At 48.1% G+C, this 24,387-nt stretch overlaps 1 protein-coding gene across 1 annotated transcript in view; it reads left to right on the plus strand.

Annotated features, from left to right (window-relative positions):
• The window catches only part of MRPL48 (mitochondrial ribosomal protein L48), a 67,376-nt gene extending 44,206 nt beyond the window's left edge, over positions 1–23,170 (plus strand). The window contains exons 6-8 of the mRNA XM_078656247.1: positions 1,061–1,163; positions 21,809–21,898; positions 22,861–23,170. Of these exons, the coding sequence (XP_078512373.1) occupies positions 1,061–1,163; positions 21,809–21,898; positions 22,861–22,935 (268 nt within the window). The 3' untranslated portion in view covers positions 22,936–23,170. The remainder of the gene's footprint in view (positions 1–1,060; positions 1,164–21,808; positions 21,899–22,860) is intronic.
• The last annotated feature ends 1,217 nt before the right edge of the window (positions 23,171–24,387 follow it).

Consider the following 24,387-nt stretch of genomic DNA (forward strand, 5'->3'; position numbering starts at 1 on the left):
TCTGGGTGTCTGACAGTGTCCGTTTGTCTATGGTTAGTTGGCAGTGTTGGTTGTTCTCTGGGTGTCTCTGATAGTGTCTGTTTGTCTATGGTTAGTTGACAGTGTTGGTTGTTCTCTGGGTGTCTCTGATAGTGTCCGTTTGTCTATGGTTTGTTGACAGTGTTGGTTCGTCTCTGTGTCTGACAGTGTCTGATTGTCTTTGCTGAAGTAGATTGTAAAGTTCTTTCAGGAACATCCTCTTGCATTACGACATTGCAGGCAGCAGGCCATGCAGGAGATGGTAGGGAAGTCACGTGACACAAATCATCTTTATACAACAATTCAGAGTTTGATAACAAATTAATGTAACACATTGTAATATACAATGCCAATAGCTCAAACTTTAATACTGGGAGACCTATTGCATTGTAAATGCTTGTTTGCATATGTTATGCAGCACTCTAAGCCTGAAAGGGTATTGTCTCGACTTGTACTGGGTGCTCCCTTGTGTCTGGACAAAGCTATACCTCTCTGAAGAGCTCTATTAAGAGCGAACAAAATGGGTCAGTGGCTGCTGTTATTCATCCCAGGTTGGCTTGGATGATATTTGAATAGTTCAGAGCTGTAATACTGTGACTGGAGTGGTAAAAGGCTTTTGTCATTTTTCAGGTTAGTGTGGATGGCACTACCTAATCCTATGCTTACAAACTTTGCAAAAAAAAAGCAGTCAGTTGAGGTGAGCAGATTCAGAGTGTTCGTGGTGGTGTAGGGTGTTCCATAGGAAGGAGCTGCTCTCCACCTAAACTTGGTAACTTCCCAGAATTTCCTGCTTGTTTTTTGCATAATTTATGCAGCGCTCTAAGACTAAAGAGTATTGTCTTGAGTGTTTGCATTTGTTTGACCGAGATCATTACTGCATGTCGTGTGATGTAAACATTGAAACATTCCTGTTTTAGCTTCACTTTTGGAAGCTACTGTACTTGTTGTTAATTGGTTCATTTTTGCAGTGAGTATTTGGGGGGAGGACTTTGTGATACTTTGCAGGGCTTAAATCTTAACAACTGGCTTATGATTTCTGCAGTTATGGTTTACCCACAAAGACCACGGAGGTTATGATGATGCCGGAGCAAGGCTCCAAGATGTACCTCGATGCTGTACTGACGACCCATGAGCGAATTGTTCAGGTACTGATTTTGGTTTCTTCTCTATGGTGGAGTTATGTTAATAAGCTTTTAAAGCTCACTTCTACCGAAGGGTGTCCTGGTGTTGAGCACTGCCTAACTGGTTTCTAGGAAAGGAGTTGACTTATTCAGAAAACAACCATGTTTTCAGTCTCTTCCTGAAGGAGAGGAGCTTGGTAGAATTCCTGAGATGAGCTGGTAAGTTGTTTCAAGCTTTAGCAGCACTAGCGATAAAACTACTGCCACCCCAGTGAGCTTTTTTCACTCTGGGAATGGCCACTTGCTTTGCTTCCGAGGAACGCAGTGCTCTTCCGGGGACATACCATTGAAGGCGTTTTCTCAGATAGTCAGGGCCACTGCCAGTCAAGGACTTAAAAACCGTGCAAAGTGCTTTAACTTGTGCACGTTGTTTTACTGGAAGCCAGTGGAGATGCCAAAGTCCCTTTCTGACGGAAACAAACCTTGGTGTGCCCGTTATCAGCCTGGCTGCTGCATTTTGCATCAGCTGGAGTCTGTTCAGATGTTTCTTGTGAATATTCAAATGCATGTATTCAACAAGGGAGAGAGGGGAGGAGGGGCGATTTCCACTCACTCAGAGTGGGAGGTCCAGCACCAGCGTGTGCCCCCAAGAATCAAGACAAAAAAGTGCTGAGCTGTTCCTCAGGAGGAGAAATGTATGAGTCAAACTAGTGCAGTGGTGCTACTGGTCTCAGTGAGGTCACAGTTGGGCATCCATTTTGTTGTATGTAATGCCCTCACACACCTTTGCAGGTGTCATGCTTCATCATCTGGGCTGCTCCTCGTTGGGTCAGCGCTGCAATACCCAACGGGCCCACCTCTAGGAGGGGCACTTTTTCGGAGATCTTTTATCCAACAGCCGTTTTGTGAAGTGCGGGTGTGGAGCCAGGGTTGTGTAGACAAAAAAGTGGGTTTAAAATAAGGCTGGAAGTACCTATGAGAAACTTTTATTCTAGGGGTCTCCTGTCTTAGTTAAAAAGTATAATGACAAGCACTGGATGGAGTGTAATGTTCCTCTTTCAGTGCCGGTCAGTGTGTGTTTGTACTGGTCAACATGTTTCTCGCATTTACGTTAATTAAACTCTCGATTCTTTAGGACCTTGTGTCTACACTAGAGGACCTAGTCAGTATCCAATAGGCTAGTCTTAATGTCACAAGAAGGAGGTACTTCCTGTGTCCATGAAATTGTGAAGCTGAGGGGGGGTCGAAGATTACGCATCAGGCAATAGTCCATAGACCGACCATCCCAGATGACCCGTCGCGGCATCAGGAAGAAAGACTTTCGACTAGGGATACCAAGAACAAATTGCTTAGTCTAAACCTGCCCCCGCAAGCCGCCCCCTATGTAGTGGTCCTTACGGGGGTGCCTGAGCTAAGGCCAGAACATACCGAGACCCATAGAGAGCTTAAAAATAAAGTCATGTTCTGGCTTAACAAGTTTAGACCCCGTGAAGAGAGGGAGCAGGGGGAGATTCTGTTGGTACGTAGGGTGAGTTGGGTAGGGAATAGGCGCAAAGACATTAGTGGGGACTCAGTGGTGGTGAATTTTAGGAATCCACACATCGTGGATCAGATTGTACATTGGGGACCATGCACACAATACACGACCGTTAGAGTTAGGCCCCTACATTTCTTTTATCCCAGGGGCCCTCCGAATCTAGATTATAATATGGAAGCACAAATTAGAAGCGAGTGGAACAGGGTGGGACCACGACATTTTACGCCTTACGCTCAGGTTAGGAATCAAGGAGCGGTTTATCTGACAAACAGATTTGATCCACTGATGTCTCTGGAAGAACTAGATTGACTATGGAGGAATAGCTCTGTCCAAGAGAGTCCCCAGTATAGCCCAACAAATGCTCCATTAGACCACCCCGGTGACCGGGTAGGCAAATATAGAGAGGTGTCACAAGAAGGGCCTCATCTAGACCACCAATTAAAGGGACAAGGTAGCATTGGTACACCGGCCCAATTTCGAACAACAGTAGGCAAGGAAGCCGAGGAAAGGAATATGCTAGAAAATAGTATCCCAACACAAGTGGTGAGTATGCCACCCAATAAGTCGGGGTTAAAGCTCCTGTCATGGAATATAGCGGGACTGGCGGTGAGATTTAACTACAGGGGCTGGAGGGACTACATTATGAGTTTCCAGATAATATGCCTACAAGAAACCTGGGTGATTGATTCTAATCCCTTTTTCCTACCGGGTTATAAATGTTTTACTACCCCTGCCCAGAAGTCTTCGTCAGGAAGAGCCAGGGGAGGTCTGATAACCTATGTGGATTTAAAGATCGAAGGGGTGTGGACGAATTTTAACTGGCCTTCACATAATTTACAGGCCCTGGGGCTTCAGATGAAAGGGTTAAATCTTATGATTATTAATCTATACAATGCAGTGGGGAGCAATGGGAAGGGAACTACAATAAAAGAACTGGACAACTTTCTCAATATTGAGCCAGTTCAGGGGAAAAGGACAGCGGCCCCGTTAAGGATAATTGCTGGTGACTTTAATTGTCCCATTTGTCCATCTCTCAGACCCATTACCAGAGACTGGTCCCGGTGCACGTTGGAGAATGGGCCACATTTTGCGCACACTACAGAAGGGATGGAAATTGGACAGGTTGATGAAAGGTCAAAATCTGATACACCCCATTGACCTAGTGTTAGTGGAAGAAGGGGTGGAGATCGCCCCCTCCTTTAAAGGTAGAGGCTGCCACTCCTTTATTGATTTTATTGTGATCTCTAGAGCAGTTAGCCCCTGGGTGAAGGGAGCGGTCATTGAGTGGAATATACATAGTGATCATAATCCCCTAGTGCTGGAGCTAATCTACCCCTCTAACAAAAGGGTCCAACAGTTTATGGGGACCATGGAAAGAGCTACGGACCAGGGGCGGCACCTGCGGTGGACCAAAATAGATGGGGCAAGGTTCTACAAGTCACTAATGGATAAAGGAGGAGATGCCTTTAATGTGTGTCTGGACCTTTCCCTAGAAGGTGCAGCAGTGGTAAACGCATTTGAGGAAATAGCACACCTGTTTGAGGGTTTCTTAACGAACACCAAAAAGTTAAGCCCAGTTTGTACCCCAAGATGGTTTGATAGAGCATGCTCTCAGGCTCATAAGAACTTGAAAGATAGCCTGAAAGCACTCCCTAGGGATAAGTTACACATTGCTCAATGTAGGAGCAATTACAAGAAGGTATTACACACTAGGAAACAGTCGCTCCAGTCGCAAGTTTGGGAGGATTTAAGGGAGGCAGCGGAGAATAGAGACCTCACGGCATTCTGGAAACTCATTAATAAACCTTGTTTTCAGGAGGCAAGCGCACCCGACATATGTAATGTAATACTCCCGGAACAATGGCATAATCATTTTAAAGAGTTATATACTCACACAGGAGCCAATAATGAGGCCACGGAGATAGGTACCGAGTGGGTGGCCAAGCCGGATTTTACACTGAAAGAAATTATGGGGGCAATACAGACTCTATCTAAAAATAAAGCCCAGAGCCAGATGTAATACCACCTGATCTATATTTAAGCAAGGTGGAATTATGGGGTCCTATACTAACAAGGGTGGTGAATGCAGCAGTTGAGACGGGCCTCCCACGATCTTGGTCAACAGCAGTAATAGTCCCCATATTTAAAAAAGGGAACAGGGACGATCCCAAAAAATCAAAAGAGGGAGGCGTAGAGGTTGAGATAGAATCACCCTCCTGGACAGTTCATCAAAACATATGGATTCTATCAATGTGTGGAGGTGCAATATATTTATAAGGATTTTTTTCGGAAATTTTTAATTAAAGTGAAGTGATAGGCTCTCTCTTAAAGATGAAAAGATGAGAGCACATGTGCTTGTTTAAAATACCCCTCGCACACTAAAAAAATCGGTTAGTGTCATGCTTCATCATAGGGGTCTTCCCGTCCCTATAACGGGGCGGGGCGTGCTACGACCAGACGGACTACGCGGGAGCACTATAAATGTGACAGAGCTATGTGTAGGTGTAGTGATGAAAAGTGGAGTGTAGGGATCTAACTAGTGAGTGCAAAAAATACAAAAATTAAAAATTCCCTGGCTAGTAGAACAAATACACTTTATTCGAGTCTCTGGCTGGGAATGTTAAAACAGGGGATGTAGGTAGAGCAATTACTGACTACCAAGTCGACATGTTTCATAGGCAGTCCCCTACTGCCTACTCATCAGGACCAAATCGTGATCCCTACTGTAAATAGCTCATTCCTCCCGTCCGAGCTCCGTTCATCCACGGAGCTCGGACGGGAGGAATGACAGGCTATTCGCACAAGCCGGTAACTAGACCGCGCTAACCACCCTCCTCCTACCAGCTCATGGGGCACTGAGAAAACTACCGAAAAAGACCAATGGTCATCGTTTTTTGGCATTTATTTTTTGATGCCTTGCCTCACCCGGGCCAGCTCATGCCCTGAGGCACAAATATCCAGCTTATTTTTGCCGGTATATTTGTAGGACAGTAGGCCTATTATTTTAGAACTGAGCTATTTACAGTAGGGATCACGATTTGGTCCTGATGAGTAGGCAGTAGGGGACTGCCTATGAAACATGTCGACTTGGTAGTCAGTAATTGCTCTACCTACATCCCCTGTTTTAACATTCCCAGCCAGAGACTCGAATAAAGTGTATTTGTTCTACTAGCCAGGGAATTTTTAATTTTTGTATTTTTTGCACTCACTAGTTAGATCCCTACACTCCACTTTTCATCACTACACCTACACATAGCTCTGTCACATTTATAGTGCTCCCGCGTAGTCCGTCTGGTCGTAGCACGCCCCACCCCGTTATAGGGACGGGAAGACCCCTATGATGAAGCATGACACTAACCGATTTTTTTAGTGTGTGAGGGGTATTTTAAACAAGCACATGTGCTCTCATCTTTTCATCTTTAAGAGAGAGCCTATCACTTCACTTTAATTAAAAATTTCCGAAAAAAATCCTTATAAATATATTGCACCTCCACACATTGATAGAATCCATATGTTTTGATGAACAGGGACGATCCTCCATGTTACCGCCCGATATCTTTAATTGATGTAACTGCAAAGGTATTGGAGCGCGTATTGTTGAATCATCTCACGTTCTGGGCTGACACACATAACATCATTACTGAAACACAATATGGGTTTAGGGAGGGAAGGTCTACGACTGATCAATGCCTGAATCTATACCTTTTGGTGGCCAAGTACACAATGGCAAGAAAAGAGGCAGTGTACTTGGGGTTTATGGATTTATCCGCTGTCTTTGACCATGTCAATAGAGAGAAATTCTGGGCCCTGATGACAAAACTAGGGGTGGAACCAGATCTGGTAAATATACTCCAAGCTTTGCACTGGAATACATCTGCTAAAGTGCGCTTTAGTGCAGAAGGCGGCTGCACACTGCCCTTCCCGTGTACAGCGGGGTTAGGCAAGGCTGTATTTTAGCTCCTTTTTTGTTTTCCTTATATATCTATAATTTGGACATGGAATTATGCAAACTAGGAGCAGACTCAGCCCAGATAGGTTCTCGCCCTGTTTCCGTTTTGTTGTACGCGGATGACGCGGTGCTGTTAGCCCGCACCCCGAAGGCCCTGCAGAAGTTGATTGATGGGTTTGTCAGCTTCATGTCCTCACTTGAGTTACATGCAAACTTGGAGAAATCCTACGTAATGTCAGCAGGGGCTAAAGCCTGTACGAATTACGTATATAAGATAGGCCTCCATAAAATAGGCAGGGTTCAGTCCTTTTCTTACCTGGGCCTACTGTTTGACGGGTTATTTAATTTTAACCTGTTAGTTGCCAAATATTGCTCTAAACTTGTGGCTGCCACCAGGGCAATAATGAATTACGGGCGGAGGTTGGGACGGTGGTCGCCCGAACAAGTGATGAACCTCTATAGATCTATCTATTGTTTCAAAGTGACCTATGGGGCCGAAGTGTGGGGGTTTGTAAACACCGAAAAGATTCAAGTTGAAGAAAACAAATACCTTAGAAAGGTTTTGAAAACCCCGCAATGCACATCGGCCCTCATCGTCCACGAGGAACTAGGGGTGGAGTTTATTGCAGATTTAATGAAGGTCAGACCACTTTTAGCCTGGGTAAAGATTTGGATTAATGATGAGGCAGCGTTTAGCAGGCAAATTATTTTAGATTGCCTGAAAAGAGATAAGGGAATGAGTATCCCGTGGCTTAGATATATAAAGTCTACGCTGGAGGACATGGGCTGCTTGAACCTTTTCGATAACCCAGAAGAAATCATCGCCCATGACAAAGTGAGAGTGAAAAATATATTTAGGGAGCGAGCTGTGGCTCACAGGGCGTGCAGAGAAGAACCGAAAGTAACAGTCCGGGCCTACAGAGCGCTTAAAACAGAAGGGGGGATGGAACCCTACTTAGCACTACTTTATAATGCCCAAGAAAGATTTTATATGACTCGTTTTAGGCTCAATCTTTTACATCATATCCTGGCAAATCCTGCAAGTTTTACACATACGGTTGAGCAGAAGGGTACCTGCGGCTGCGACAATAGGTCTCCGCAGGATACCCTTCATTTTGTATTATTATGTTTATTTTATTCTGTTCCAAGGCGTAAATTTTTAGTGGGTATTTTAAAACAGTCAACTGTTAGACGGAGACCTGGAGGGTCGGCCGAGCACAAGGGGAGAGGCCTCCGGTGAGGGCCGTCTCCAGCAATCGTACAGACAAGTAACTTCCCCCCCACAGATGGACACCACACGAAGATCAGATTAACACCTTTTATAGGTAGTTCTTGAGTAAGGTAGTACGATACAAGGAGATCAGGACACGATGATCCTCTCAATTCTAGTCTCTAGTAGGGAAAGGGGGTAGCGGGACAGTCTTGGTACTTACGGGTACTGAGGTGAAACGGTGGTAGCTCACAATCCTCGAGCTCGGCGTTCGGACGGGTCGGACCGCGGCAGCGCCAGCAGGTCCCGAAGAGGTCGTAGGTGGCAACGGGCCGCGGCAGCGCCAGCAGGTCCCAACGAGGATGACGGTTACAACGGGCCGCAGCAGCGCCAGCAGGTCCCACGAGGATGGAAGTTGTACCGGGCCGCGGCAGCGCCAGCAGGTCCCACGAGGATGAAGGTTGCAGAAGGCCGCGGCAGCGCCAGCAGGCAGGACGATAGTTCACAAGGCAGGGCTGCGGCAGCGCCAGCAGTCCGTCAAGGATGAGTTCTTCTCGGTGTCTCTCGACTCCAGGATACAACTGCCTTCCTGCTCTGGGGCTGCCTCAGTTATAGGTCTGGCGCCCTTTGATGTCCGGACCCTCGCACTGGGAGGTCGGGAGGTCCGGGATGAGGGAGTCCAGACACCCAGCAGGGGGGTGGAGCCAGCGCCCGGGGAGGCTGGGGGCGATCGGCACCTGGCGGTGGAGAGCCATCGACCCTTCTTTCTCCCATTAACCTGCCAAGTGGTCCGTTCACCTCCCGGGTGGATGGTGGTGCCGGGATGTCGGGGCCTGGCCAGGCCCAGGGTTGGGGTCGAGCTGAGGCCACGCGGCCGCGTGGTGCAGTGTCCAAGATGGCGGCTGGGCCGGGCAATGGGGCTGCCGGGGGCCCGGGCCCGTGGCACAGAGATATCCGGGAGCAGGCGTCCCGGAGGGGACGGGTTGCGGGTTGCTTCTGCGGGTAGCACCCAGAGAGCCGGTGTCTGGGCCCTGTCATGCGGGGAGGGAGCGAGCCCTTCGTGGGGCCTGTCCAACATGCGTCCCCCCCAGCTGAAGGCGGGGAGAGTCACCCATCCTCTTGGGGACTCTCCTCGTCGAGGCGGAAAAAGCGGGACAGGCCATCCGCGTTGGCGTGGTCGTGGCCAGGGCGATGCTCCACAGTGAAGTCCATCCCCTGCAGGGAGATGGACCATCGCAACAGTTTGGGGTTCTCCCCCCGCATTTGCATTAGCCATTGCAGGGGCCGATGATCTGTTTGTACCCGGAAGTGGGTTCCGAAGAGGTAAGGCCGGAGCTTCTTGAGGGCCCATACCACTGCGAAGGCCTCCCGCTCAATGGTGCTCCAGCGCTGTTCTCGGGGCAGGAGGCGTCTGCTGATGAAGGCCACTGGTTGGTCGACTCCCTCGGGGTTCAGTTGGGAGAGGACGGCCCGATGCCATGGTCTGAGGCATCAGTCTGGACGATGAACTCACGGCTGTAGTTGGGGGCCTGGAGCACAGGAGCGGTGCACATGGCGGCCTTCAGCCTCTCGAAGGCCGCTTGACAGTCGGGAGTCCAGTTGACTGTTTTTGGGTTGGTTTTGGATGTGAGTTCCGTGAGGGGCCGAACAATGCTGCCATAGTCCTTCACGAACCGCCGATAGTATCCGGTGAGCCCCAAGAAGGCTCGGACCTCGGTTTGGGTTACGGGGGGGGGGCGCCAGGACTGGATGGCAGCGATCTTGAGCTGGAGGGGGGCCACCAGACCGCTCCCCACTTGGTGTCCGAGGTAGGTCACGGACCCCTGGCCGATTTGGCACTTGCTGGCCTTGATTGTGAGGCCGGCCTGTTGGAGGGCCTGCAGGACCCCTCGGAGGTGGCGGAGGTGGTCTGACCAGTGGCGGCTATACACCGCGATGTCGTCCAGGTATGCGGCGCTGAACTCTTCGAGGCCCGCCAATACCTGGTTCACAAGTCGTTGAAACGTGGCTGGAGCGTTTTTCATGCCGAATGGCATCACCCGGAAATGGTAGTGTCCATCCGGGGTGGAGAAAGCGGATCGTTCTTGTGCCCTGGGGGTGAGGCCGATCTGCCAGTAGCCCGCCGTCAGGTCGAAGATGCTTGGGTAGCGGGCCGCCCCCATGCGGTCAACTAGTTCGTCGGCTCGGGGAATGGGGTGAGCGTCGGTTCGGGTGACATCGTTCAGACCCCGATAGTTGACGCAGAACCGGAGCTCGGGTGTGGTGCCCGGGGCCGCAGCTTTGGGGACCAGTACAACCGGGCTGGCCCAGGGGCTGTCCGAGGGTTCGATGACTCCGAGGGCGAGCATCTTGGAGACTTCTTCTTGGATGCAGGTGCGTACCCGATCTGGTACTCGGTACGGCCGGTGTCGGATAGGAGGACTGTCGCCCGTGTCCACGTCGTGCAGGCACCAGGGGGTGACCCCGGGTGTGAGGGAGAATAGGCTTGCAAATTGCAGCAGGAGGGCCCGACAGTCTTGGCGCTGCTCCGGGGTCAGGGCCTCGGAGAGTTGGACCCCGTCCACTGAACCATCTTTTTCCCCGGTCCCCAGTAGGTCGGGGAGGGGCTCGGAGTCCTCTTCCACTCCACTGTCTGTGGCCATCAGCAGGCTGAGCTCCGAGCGCACGAAGTGGAGTTTGAGTCTGTTGGCGTGGAGGACCCGGAGGGGGTTCCGGGGGGATTCCATGTCGATGAGGTAGGTGACGGGGCTCTTACGCTCGATCACCTTGAAGGGCCCCGTCCACTTGTCCTGTAAGGCACAGGGTTCGATGGGGGACATCACCCATACCTGCTGGCCAGGCTCGAATTCGATGGAGGAGGCATGTTGATCGTACCACTTCTTCATGTCCTCCTGACTGGCCTCCAGATTGGCTTTGGCGATCTCTCTGAATCGCCGGGTCTGATTGCGGAGGGTCAGGAGGTACTTGTAGACGTCTGGAGGGGTCTTCAGGGGGGCCATTTCCCATTCTTCTTTAACTAGGCTGAGGGGCCCGCGAACAGGGTGTCCGTACAGGAGTTCGAAGGGGCTGAAGCCGAGGGACTTCTGGGGGACTTCTCGGTAGGCGAAGAGGAGGCACGGTAGTAGCACGTCCCACTGGCGGCGTAGGGGTTCTTCCAGCCCCATGATCATCCCCTTGAGAGTGCGGTTGAACCGCTCGACCAGTCCGTTTACTTGCGGGTGATAGGGGGTTGTGAATCGGTAGGTGACTCCGCACAGTTGCCATAGGGATTTCATATATTTCGAAATAAAGTTCGTGCCCCTGTCACTGACGACTTCCCTGGGGAAGCCCACTCGAGAGAAGATCCCCATTAAGGCTCGACCTACCACTGGTGCTGTTACAGTCGAAGGGGAACCGCCTCAGGATAGCGGGTGGCGTGGTCCACCAGGACCAGGATGAATCGATGCCCTTGTGCTGTTCGGGGGTCCAGGGGCCCCACAATGTCTATTCCCACCCTTTCGAACGGGGTGGTCACCGCGGGGAATGGTTGCAGAGGTGCCTTGAGTTTGCGGCCGCTCTTCCCGCTGGCCTGGCAGGTCGGGCAGGACCGGCAGTGGGTGGAGACATCATTTCTCATTTTCGGCCAGTAAAAGTGAGTCACCACGCGGTTGTATGTTTTGTCTTGCCCCAAGTGTCCAGCCAGGGGGACATCATGGGCCAAGTTCAGAAGGAAGTCTCTGAAGCGGAGGGGCACCACCAGCACTCGACTGGCCCCCAGCTCCGCTATTCTTTATTCGCTGTACAGTAGGTCATTGTCCCAATAGATCCAGTGGGCCCCTGCGGTGTCTCCTGCGCTCTGGGCGAGCGCTTGCTGTCGCAGTCCCTCGAGGGAGGGACAGGTCTTTTGCTCTTGCCGGAATTGTTCTTGGGTGGGCCCCCCTTCCTGACGCCACTGAGCCAGGTCCGAAAGGTCTTGGGGCTGAGCGGGCTCTTCTTGGGTTGGTTCCGGGGTGTCGGTAGGGATGGAGCCTCCCTCCAGAGCGATCGGGGGAGGAGGTGCTGGCCATTCAGGTTCTTCGGATCTATGGATGGTGTCGGCGGCCATGGACCGGGTTGTTACGCACGCCCAGCCCGGGAGGCCTAACATCCCCAGGTGCTCTCTTCTTTCAACGGCTGCCCACGGGGAACTCTCGAGATCGTTCCCCAGGAGGCAGTCCACGGGGGCATCGTCGCGGACAGTCACTTTTAGCATACCGGACACTCCTCCCCATTCGAAGGGGACGCAGGCCATCCGACACAGGCTCTCCGAATTGTCGGCCGATCGGACGGGGCAAAGAACGTTTGGCAGGATTTGTTCTGGGGTCACCAGGTGACAACGGACGGCCGTCACACTGGCCCCTGTGTCCCGCAGGGCTTCGGCCTTACGCCCATTTATGTTCACCCACTGGCTGTACTTCCTGGTGTTGGCTGGTAGGGGAGCCCGCGGGATCAGGTCTCTTCCCCCTAGGCAGGCCAGGGTCATGGCGGCAGGTTCCCACTCGGGCTGCTCCGGCTCGTACTCCTCAGGCTCTTCAGAGACTTGCTCTTCTCCTAGGGCGGCGGCAGCCATCTGGCGGGGCCCGGGGGTCTGGTTCTTTGGGCAGGTCGGGTCACTGGCATAGTGGCCGACTCGCTGGCATCGATGACACGTAACGTTGGCTCGGAACCCCGGGCGCATCGGGGGGTTGCCCCGGCCGGCCGGGGGCGGGGTGTTGTTTGCGGGAGCGGCCGGGACGGCGTCTCTGCCCCGGCCCTGTCCTCCTCCTCCTCCTCGGGGACGATGCTGACCTTGGTTGGTTCTGTTCGGCTCGGTTGGCCCACTCCGGGTCACTCGGGTGCTCTCCCATCGGTCAGCCTCGGCGGCGAGCTGCCGGGGGTCAGTCAATTTACGGTCGAGGAGGTGCTGCCTGAGCTCGACGAAGCAGTTGTTGGAGAGGTGTTCCCACACAATGAGGTTGAAGAGCTGTTCGTAGGTTGTTACGTTGCTACCCTTGATCCATCCCTCGAAGGCTCGGCTGAAATAGTTCACATATTCCACCCAGGTTGTACCCGGGATTCGGGTGCAGTTGCGGAACCTCTGGCGGTACATCTCGGGCGTCAGCCCATATCGACTGAGGAGGGCGGCCTTCATGTGGTCATAGGACGTCATTTGATGGTCCGGAAGCTGCAGCAGGGCATCACGGCCTTCATTGACGAATCTCCCCCATAGACCGGCTCCCCAGTCACTTCGAGCGATCCGGTGGGCAGTCATGGCGATCTCGTAGGCCTTGAACCACTGCTGTATGTCGTCGTTCCGATGATATTCACGGACCACATCTTTGGGGATGTGGACCTTCTGTTCGGTAGTACCTGGGGGGCGCGGTTGCTCGGGCACCCCTAGGTCTTTGTTCTGTTTGCGCATTTCTATCTCCGCTAGCTTGCACTCGTGTTCGTATGCCAGTCTTTTTTCTTCAAGTTCTCTCTGTCTCTGCTTTTCCTCTCGCTCTTCTTGGAGCCGTAAGTGTTCTAAGTTCATCTTTTGTTCTGCCAGTTTCAATTCTCCATCTAATTTGAGCCGTGCCAACTCTAACTCGTGTAGTCTATTTTTCTCTTGTTCTCGGATCTCTTCCGGGGAGAGATCCGTTCTCCTTTCTTCCGTCAGAGTGGTGTTTGTCTCCGGGGCTTCGGGGTCCCGGGGTCCGGCAGTATTTGTCTCTGCCCAGGATTCTAGGGCGTGTTTGAAGTCCTCTTTCGTGCTCAGACCGGTGGTAGCAATGCCTAGTTCTATGCAAAATTGTTTTAGCTCTCGGTGGTTGTACTCTTCCAGTTTTTCCATCTGAAATTTCTCTGCAGATCCGCTCTCTCTGGTCGTCATTGTGGATTAGTCGTAGGGTGAGTTACTCTCTGTACGGTTACGCGTTGGTTCGGATCCCGCCGCTGCCACCAATGTTAGACGGAGACCTGGAGGGTCGGCCGAGCACAAGGGGAGAGGCCTCCGGTGAGGGCCGTCTCCAGCAATCGTACAGACAAGTAACTTCCCCCCCACAGATGGACACCACACGAAGATCAGATTAACACCTTTTATAGGTAGTTCTTGAGTAAGGTAGTACGATACAAGGAGATCAGGACACGATGATCCTCTCAATTCTAGTCTCTAGTAGGGAAAGGGGGTAGCGGGACAGTCTTGGTACCTACGGGTACTGAGGTGAAACGGTGGTAGCTCACAATCCTCGAGCTCGGCGTTCGGACGGGTCGGACCGCGGCAGCGCCAGCAGGTCCCGAAGAGGTCGTAGGTGGCAACGGGCCGCGGCAGCGCCAGCAGGTCCCAACGAGGATGACGGTTACAACGGGCCGCGGCAGCTCCAGCAGGTCCCACGAGGATGGAAGTTGTACCGGGCCGCGGCAGCGCCAGCAGGTCCCACGAGGATGAAGGTTGCAGAAGGCCGCGGCAGCGCCAGCAGGCAGGACGATAGTTCACAAGGCAGGGCTGCGGCAGCGCCAGCAGTCCGTCAAGGATGAGTTCTTCTCGGTGTCTCTCGACTCCAGGATACAACTGCCTTCCTGCTCTGGGGCTGCCTCAGTTATAGGTCTGGCGCCCTTTGATGTCCGGACCCTCGCACTGGGAGGTCGGGAGGTCCGGGATGAGGGAGTCCAGACACCCAGCAGGGGGGTGGAGCCAGCGCCCGGGGAGGCTGGGGGCGATCGGCACCTGGCGGGGGAGAGCCATCGACCCTTCTTTCTCCCATTAACCTGCCAAGTGGTCCGTTCACCTCCCGAGTGGATGGTGGTGCCGGGATGTCGGGGCCTGGCCAGGCCCAGGGTTGGGGTCGAGCTGAGGCCACGCGGCCGCGTGGTGCAGTGTCCAAGATGGCGGCTGGGCCGGGCAATGGGGCTGCCGGGGGCCCGGGCCCGTGGCACAGAGATATCCGGGAGCAGGCGTCCCGGAGGGGACGGGTTGCGGGTTGCTTCTGCGGGTAGCACCCGGAGAGCCGGTGTCTGGGCCCTGTCATGCGGGGAGGGAGCGAGCCCTTCGTGGGGCCTGTCCAACATGAACGTTTAAATGTGCCAAGCTTTCTTTGTTGTGCTTACAAAAGGCCAATGACCCCTACACGCTGTTTTGTATAATGAATTTTATCAAGATTGCTGTACGGTTGAGGACTTCAATGGGAGAATGAGTATATATGGAGACGAAATGTATATGTATGGGACCCTTGAAATTTATTTTTAATGTGTGAACCATTTTATGTACTTTTATGGTATTTTTTAAATACCGAATAAAGTTCATTGACTGACTGACTGACTGGCCTGCATTTAGCTTCAGGCAGTTTGAGGACATCCAGCCGGCAATGGCTTTGATGCAGTCTCGGCATCTTAAGCCAGCTTCCACGTCTTTGAGTCGCTGTAGGGCCAACACAATTTGTGTGTCGTCCACATAGGATGTTAATTGGAGCCCAAATGATCTTATCAGGGCTGCTAGCAAGCCAACATAGATATTAAAGATGGTGGCGCTAAGGGATGACCCCTCTGGCACCCCACAAGGAAGGGACATTTTGTGAAACCTACCTAATTTTGGCAGATGCCAGACAAGGATCGTTTCTATAAGGTTTAGATTAGATTCCATTGCTTGCCTATACTGTGCTCCAAGATGCAGGTGGCCTGGTAAAAGTTGCTAAACAGCATGCTTATCACTATCCATTTCTAGCGCCCGATCAGAGGGGATATAATTCCGTGGTTGAGTTGGATCAAAGGTTGCTTACTCCATTGGAGGCTTCACATGAAAGACCACAAGTATAACCTCATATGAAAAAGGTGCAAGGAGGGAACAATTCCTAAATTGAACACCCCATCTATCTATTCTTAATCAGCAGAATGTGGATTGAAAAAACAACCCCAGAAGTTTAACATCTAAGTACTCCATAAAGCTGATTGGAGAATTTCACACATAATTCAAGGGTAAAGGAATATCATTAATTCAAAGCTCCTCTAAGATATAAGCAAGATACAAATGTCCTAATATGATGGATGATAGTGCTTTTACAGAATTCAGTTTGATCGTAGGAGAGCAGGAAGACGATTAGCATATACGAAATATTATGAGTAGGTTGAAGGTACCTTGATATGCAAAAGCATCAGGCCTGAGTGGACAAAAGTAAGATTTTACACGTATATTAAGAGTTTTTTTGTAATACTTACTTATGCCTACTACCATGCCATCAACCAGGACTCTCCAGCCACCTCTGTCCTATTCTTTCAATCTGACTCCAGGTCTAACCCATCTCCTTGCAGTCAGCATCGAGGTGTCGGTGCCGGTGCCGGGTGCTTCTTGCCCCTCCTCTTTTCCTTTGAAGGTTCCAAGTCGGGGCTTGCCTTGCAGTGTTTGACGCGGGCTTGCAAAGGCTTTGACCTGTCCAGCCCTAGCATCTTTTCATGATTTCTTCATGAGGAGGGAGTTGGAAAGTCTGCTGCCATAGGTCGTTTTTGCCGATGGTGTTTGGCCAGTGGATTTGGAGGATTTTCCTCAGGCAGGTGTTGATGAAGGTCTTGACTTTGTTGGTGGTGGTCACTGTTGTTCTCCAAGTGTCTGCTCCACATAGTACTAATTTTACTTTGCTAAACAGCTGGATCTTGGGTTGCAGTATTAGGTCCTTGTAGCTCCAGATCTATTTTAGCTGAATAAAGGCAGCCCTTGCTTTGCCGATGCTTGCCTTGATGGTGCCCGTGCCACCCTGCTTTTCTGTGACACTGCCCAGTTAAGTGAAGGCCTCCGCCTCTTCCAGCGCATCACCTGCAAGCATGACTACAGTTGTGCTGGCACTGTTAGCCTTCAGGATCTTGGTTTTCCCCCTGAGGCCAAGTTGTGCTGATGTGGCTGCCACCTTGTCAGTCTTCACTTAAATCGGCAGATAGGTATGGGAGAGTAGGGCCAGGTCGTCTGCAAAGTCCAGGTCGTCAAGCTGGATCCCATTTCTTCTTGTTGTGGATGTCTTCACTATCCACTCAATGGCCAGCAGGAAGAGAAAAGGCAAAAGCAAACAACCCTGGCAGACTCCTGTCCTCACTTAGAAGGCTTCTGTGAGTTGTCCTCCATGGACTATCTTGCCGGCCATTACTTTGTAAGAGTTCCTGATGATTCCTGAGAGTTAATTTGGCACCCCATTGTGGCAGAGGAGTTTCCAAAGGGTCTCTCTGTCCATGCTGTCAAATACCTACTCATAGTCGATGAAGTTGACATGGAGGAGAGAGCTCCTTTCCATCGACTGCTCAATCATGATGTGCAGTGTTGCAATCTGGTCTGTACAGGATTTATCTTTGCGGAATCCAGTCTGCTTGAATTGTTTCTTCATTCTGTTCAGGATGACTCAATTGAACACTTTGCCAGGGCCCCAGGCAGCGTTGTTGTACTAGATGTAGTCTAATGTGTTTAGTCTTCGCTTTAATAGGAGAAGTCTTGTAGTGTTTTGTGAATGGTCGAATTTTGTGACTATTGCTGAGCTTTAGCATACCGAGCAACATATGCAGTCATTTTCCATTAGTGATTTGAATACACGTAAGCATTTGATATCAGCAGTCAATATGCACTTCTTAGGTCAAAGATTGATTCTTGGCTGAGGGGCTGCCAGATTATATAAGCAACACCCAGCACTGGTGGCGCAATACCCAGAAAAAAGGAGTTGACTTTAGTACGTCGTTGTGTCTCCTTACAATAACCAGATATTAATATGCATCAGGACAAAAATCCATAGATGCATGGGGATTCCTACACAGTGACAGATCAGGAGAGCGCAGATCATGTATGCTACATGTTATTAACCCCTATTCATAAATCTAGCGTGCCACATAACATTTTGACTAGGGACAATATATTGAACCTCTTAAAAATTTTTTCAATTTATATCCTGTCTGGTACTTTGGAATTACATTATCACCTGACGCCCAAGCCTCTAATTTATCCAAAAGAATCTGGGCATATCATTTTGCTCCTTCATCCAGCCCAGCTATTTTTACTACAGTACTAATATATGCCCAAAATGTTTGGAACTTTCCTTCTGTACAGATATTCAGCCATCCGATATCCTGCTCATGGATTTCTTTTTTTGGCTCCGACACTGATTTCTGATACATCCTTATTAGTTATTTTATTGCCTCAAATATTCATTCCTGTCTGCAGCAGGTTTTAGTGGTTACCTTATCTGTGTATTTAGGTGCCTCTTTATAGGTTGAATTTTCTTGTGTACCATTTCGACATGCTGTTTCTCAGCTAGAAAATAATGGAGGAACTTCATATGCTTCTCCCAGACCTTACTGTGTATGGTCAATAAAGCTGGATTTTGCAATTTGCTCCCGGTCTTCCAACTAGCTTTCCCGATGAAAGCTTTACTCCAACTTTCAGTCCCCGCATTGTATAGACTTGAAGGATCAACAAGCTTGAGCTAAATAAAAGAATAGGTTTATGTTCAACTTGCCTCTCGGGATGCATTGCCCTGCCTTGTCTCATTGCAGGTCAGTTCTTTGGAGTTTAAATGATAAATTGTCCTATCATTTTATGGTTCAAATGTGTTTATTATTATTATTATTTTTATTTTTTTTTAATGGATACAACGTTTACCTACAACTGCTGGCTGGCACAATGCTTTTAAGTCTCTTGAAAGTTCCTATTTCGATTGCTTTTAGAAATAAGGGACCATGTAGAGTAGTTTTCATAGTTATCTCAATATAAGTTTACTGTTGACTCTCCCTGACTCCCGCCACGCACCTGCGTGGTGCTATGTGCCCCGCTATTCTCTTCCCAAATATTGATATTATTTGTAGTGCCAGTTTCAGTTGGGTTCTTGCTGCTGCTGTGCGAGAGGTTCTGCATTCCCAGTCCCTTCCGTTCCCATAATCACGTTGACTTGATTTGTTTCAGGGAGTCTTCGTATTCGGTGGTTCGGTCATGCATTGGAACAACATTGCCCATTCTATTAAATCCTCTGCTAGTTTTTCATCCCTCCTCCATCATTGTCCATTCCTGCATATCCTTCATCCACACCTTCACTGTTGGTCCCTGTGCGCTTTCCCAAGGTATAGCTTTGCCATACTTAGTTATTGCCACAAGCATCAAAGATTTGTATTTAATTTTTTTCTTTATGGTATGGAAGTCGCCGGATTTATGGTGTCCAACACGTCTTTCCAGTATTTTTCTATTAGTCTACACTCCGACATCTTATACAAAAATCCTGTCCATTTTCCTTCATCTAGGGCATGTTGTGGTACTCATATTATTACTTGACCTGGGTTTACTCTTCCCAACTTTGCAGGTGCTAGATATATTCTTTTCAATGCATAATATTGTGCCAATTTAAACCTTGCATTACTTGCTTTCCCTTTCATGCTTGGGCATTCTTTCCCCCCCCCCCCCTTCACTGTCATCAGTTGGCTCTTGTCTCTCCCATTGTGCTCTAACTCTGAGTCAAGGTTTTTAATGTCCTATATAGATTGGAAACCAGCCCTTTTCCTGTTTGAGGCCAAGCATTGCTGTCATTACTTCCGAGGGTTTTGGAACAGTAGGGATGCGGTACCAAATTGTTCAAGCTGTGTTAGCTAGCTTTGTGTACAGTAGGAAGTGACCTAGTCCAAAGCTTCTCGTTCTTCCTGAAATGTGTGGAATGTTCCCTAAGTGCACAAATCACCCATTAGTTTGCGTCTGCAACTATTTCAATTAGGTTATGGATTTATATTCCCCAATAAATTTGAAAGGTTGTAGATCCAGATATACATATCTGCTGCAAATGGTGGCATTTTGAGGAGTTTCGTTACTACCCTCTCCAATACTTTACCTACTTGTTGTAACAAATAAGGCATAAAAAGCCTGATATAACACCACTTAATAAGGGCGTAACCTCTCCTGGTTTGCTTGTGTTCTTGTTCAGGGAAGACCTGTCCTGGTAGCTTGGGCTGGAATGTTCCCATTGGAACGGGGACATGCCTAATTTGCATATGGTTGGATCCAAACTGAGGTCGTATGGTGTGCAAAATAACGATGGACTGGGATGCGACCCAAGCAGTTACCAGTGGCTGAGATCAGGGCCGGACTGGGAACCAAAAGCAGCCCTTGCAATTTTCTTGGACTGGCCCCTGGAGGCTGAAAATGCTTTCTTCCTGCTTTTGTTACTGGGGACCGATTTTGCAGTACCGCAGCAAAATCTGCCCCACCCTTCCAGCCTCCTGGGAAACGCTTGATGCCCGGTCCGGCCAATCATGCCCTTGTTGAGATTATTCACGCATTCCATCCATAACCTATATTCCCAGATATTGTAACCTGTTTAGCTCCCACTGGAGTCCCAGATTTGGATAATCTTGAGCTGGGAGTCTCCTTGCCCCTCCCAGAGGAAACTGTTTACTTTTATTTATACTAATTTGTAGGCCAGATGCCTTCATAAATCTATCTAGTTCTTTAAGCAGCTGGGAACTGGTATTCTTGGTTGGCTCAAATAGACCAGTGCATTGTCTGCATACATAGATTTTACATGCCTAGTGTCCACCACTTTTATTCTTCATTTACTCACGCCAGTTTGTAATCCTAACCCCATGGGTTCTGTTTCCATCCAAATATTTTTGGCGAAAGGGGACTGGCCTGCTGGATATCCCTCTTTATTTCTCACAAAAAGGTGAGGTTGAATCAATGTGCAAAGAAGTTTACTGTGAGAGAACTAGGAGTAGCTTTTCATGATATTGATGCAGAATTTATCATCGGTGAAATAAATAGGTGTAGCAATTCTGAATCCTTCAAATAGCGACAAAGGGCAATTCTCAATCTTTACAATCTTTCCATGAATGGCTTAGAGCTCAGCTCCATAGAAAGTGTTGGACTGACAAAGAAAAGGTGGACATTACTGCAAGGAAGCATATAAAGAACATGCAGACTGAGACACCAGGCTCCTCTACAGGAGAAAGAGTAAGCATTCTCTACTGGAAACAAGCCACATAAACAAATACCCAGATAAGTGTGATCAACGTAGCCTAGCTTGGCTCCACTAATTTGTGCTGGAAACATGATGCATGTAACCAGGCAGGAGAACAAAGTGAACTTTAAGACGGACATGCCACCAATGGCTGATGTAACAAACGATGATCGTAGAAAAGGTAGAAGAAATGTAATAATCACCAATGTCTACAAAACAATTACAAGAGAGTTTTGACATATCCTAAAGCTTAAAATTTGAATTTGGCATGACCAAAAAAAAGATTGGCTTTGAAATTGTAGAATGGCAAGACCTCAATACTGTTAATAGGGATCAGGGGTTGGTCGATCAGCAAGGACTGTATGAGTGTTTGTGGAGAACTAAATCTCCTGCAGCGTGTGACTATCAACAGAATACATTTTATGAACTGATCATTGTGCTGAGCCGCCCAAGTCCCAGATACTGTGGTACCCCAACTTGCCTTGAAACCCATCAGGTGCGTCTTTTTTGTTCAAGAGCATCAAAAAACAAAGTGACGGATGGAATGCCTGAATTAAGCTCAGCAACTGGTGATCGCTCGGGCTGCATCCCAATCCACTGTTTTTCGCCCACCATGACACCTCAATTTGGAACCAGACATATGCAGATCAGCCTTGACCCTTGTTCTTTGTCTTTTTGTTCAAAACAGGGCAGAGGCAAGCCAGTATCTAGGAAAAGGAAATGCTCCTACCATGCCCTTCAAGGGACTCTGTCCTACATAGTTCAGGAGAGCCTATCCCAATATCTCATTTAAAATGTATATTATCTAAAAGCACTAAAGTAAAGGTGCTTTTATTTGACATTTTTATATTCACTGTTTATTGAGTCTGTATTGCCTTTTCTGTTCTAAATTCTGATATTTCATTTTCTGGCGCGTAAAAGGCGTTGGAATCAAAACCTAAGCTTGCTATCTTTTGCATAATAATGTACATCAGACTTTAAAGCTCTCACATTATTTTTGTAGTACTATGCCTTTATTTTGTATTCCATTTTCAGATCAGTCATTTGAGTTCAACGTTGGCTCCTATTCTCCTCGAGATTCTGCAGAGAAATCAGCCTGAAGGAGTCCAGCTACAGGTTAAGGAGGTAATTCCTGATAATCTTTTATACATTATATAAATGCTGCTTCGCACTTCCTTTGAAGAAAGTTGCCCCCAGGGCGCTGCTGAGCTATTCTAGTTAAACCCATGGACAATAGGCATTGCAACTTTAATGCCTTTTTGTAGCAAGATGCATAGAGGAGTTTAGGATGTATGGCTGAGACATGGTTGGATATTAATATTCCTTGACAAGTGTGTAGTTCTTTGATTGCCTGTTGTAGTTTTCGGGAATCTTGAGACCTTTTTAGGTCCCACTGTGAACACTAAGTATAGCAATAGATTAAATGTGACCATATTATTGTGGAAAGGTAAACCTGTTTTTGCAGTACATTTGCCACATATATATATATATATATATATATATATAAATAAAAATAAAATCTAATTTAGAAAATATGAAATCTAAGCCATATTTTGAATGATATAGGTTGTAAATGTACTGTGTTAAAATGTGCCATTTCCATTTCATATTTACTGGCAGACCCCGCTGCCTGAACTTTGGAAATATACAGGCATATTTTCCACCATCTGTGTCACTATTGCCAACATATTTTCTTTTAGCATTTCTTCGAACTTTTGCAGTCTTTGGTAAAACGAGAGCAAACCGAGTACTGTCCCACAAAGACCTGCCATTTTTCTTTGTTATTAGGAGGAGGAGCTGTAAATCAGTAGTGCTAGCATAAATGTTGGGACGTGTCTAGCTACCTCCTATAAATTGTTACATGTAATTTAATTTTCTTATTACAGGCGAGCTCTGACATCAGAACCTGACTGTGATATTAAAATTAGTGTCAGACCTTTATATGAAGATATTACACCTATGTATTGGAAGTTCCCCGAAGAACATAATGCTATAATATGTTGTACTGAATGATAAAACATACTTAAATTGTGTATTTATTGAACCTTTGCACGGAATAATCATACATTTGTCTCTCACGTCTACAGCACACAGAAGCAGACTACCAGATGAGGTTCAAGGCCAGACCAGAATTAGAGGGACTGATGGCCCAAGTCACATGACCTGTTGTTGGAGGATGTTTAGCCCATTCTGTGTTGAGTGGTTATGTGAAGACAACACGTTTGTACATGCTTCTGGAAAACTGACTCTGTGTAGTGATCACAAAAATAGTACAGACAGAACTTTTATAACAAAAATGTGTTATTGCCTGTTTTCTCTGTGTCTCTTTGTCTGCAATGCTGATCTACCATGTAGAACTCTGCATAAATAATAAATTGCATAAAGTTTGCAGGTTGATACCTGGTCTCTGGAAAGCTTATTTCTTTGTTTAACTAGTAAACTTGAGAGAACTTTCTGCTGGAATACCCATTTCCACACAGGCAAAAAGCAGAGTATTGAGCCAGAATAGAGCAGGATATTGTATGTGGCAACTCCATTGTTCTAGAGGGTGCGTAACCGCCTTTTACCACCTTGTTTGTGGTTTGTGTGTAACATTGGCTGCTTGCCATCATTACGAGTCAGATATTGAGGCAAAGCTGTATTAGGTGAAATTAAATTGGAGCAGAGAGCAGCTCTGGTGGCAACACTATGTTGATTACATGCAACACACTCCAGCATGAGTTCCTCCTGTGCAGGAACCTCCAAAGTTTGTCAAGTGACCTGTTTTAGTGACTGCTGATTCTGTCTTTTATTCTGCCATTCCTAACATGTTTTGGCAGTTCTGTTTGTACTGAAGTAGTAATGAATTAGACGAGTTTGAAGTGACAATTGGAAAGTAATAAGTGCACATTAAACAAAAGATTAGTTTGGTTTTGAAGCAGCATAGACTATATATTTGACACCAAGTGGAGGAACAGCTGCTGGATGGGTTTGTAGCCGCGGTGAGGACTTGAGGGTTGTAATTCACTCTTCTTACAGAGAGATCACATAATGGCACGCATAAATATTTGTAAGATTCCACAAATATTTGTAGGATTTAAGAGAGGCTGTGGGCGGTGAGAATTCCGTTCTTAGTGATGTGATTGTAACTAAGGGCATGAAGCAATTAACTAAGTGGATACAAATCACACCTAAGGACAAGCAAGAGTGTGAGATATGTGGCATGGTGTATAACAAGTGCTTTTATTTTCAAATTTGTTTATTGAATATAATGAAAACCAAGGAAATCAAACGATTAGGAGATATACAGCCAAAAAATTAAAACCAAAGTCCGTCACAGGTAGCAGCATACAGCATTAAAATTCTGCAAGACATAGACAATACATTGTAACCCAAATCTAAAAGTGGGGGGAGACTGAAAAGATTAGGAGAAATATGTGTTGCGTCCCTAGCAGGGAATATAGTAGTATATTGCTTCTGCTAAAGAAGCCCCACTGCAAATGCACGTTAAGACCAGAGATACACGTGGGTCTGTCACTAATGAAAAGACTGGGTGATTAATGTTCAGTTATGTCTATCCGAAAAGGTATACCTGTATTCATCTCTGAATGTTCTTAATATGTAACCTGGAGAGA

This window comes from Lissotriton helveticus, chromosome 8 (genome assembly GCF_964261635.1).
Source record: "Lissotriton helveticus chromosome 8, aLisHel1.1, whole genome shotgun sequence".
In the NCBI taxonomy this organism is placed as follows: domain Eukaryota; kingdom Metazoa; phylum Chordata; class Amphibia; order Caudata; family Salamandridae; genus Lissotriton; species Lissotriton helveticus.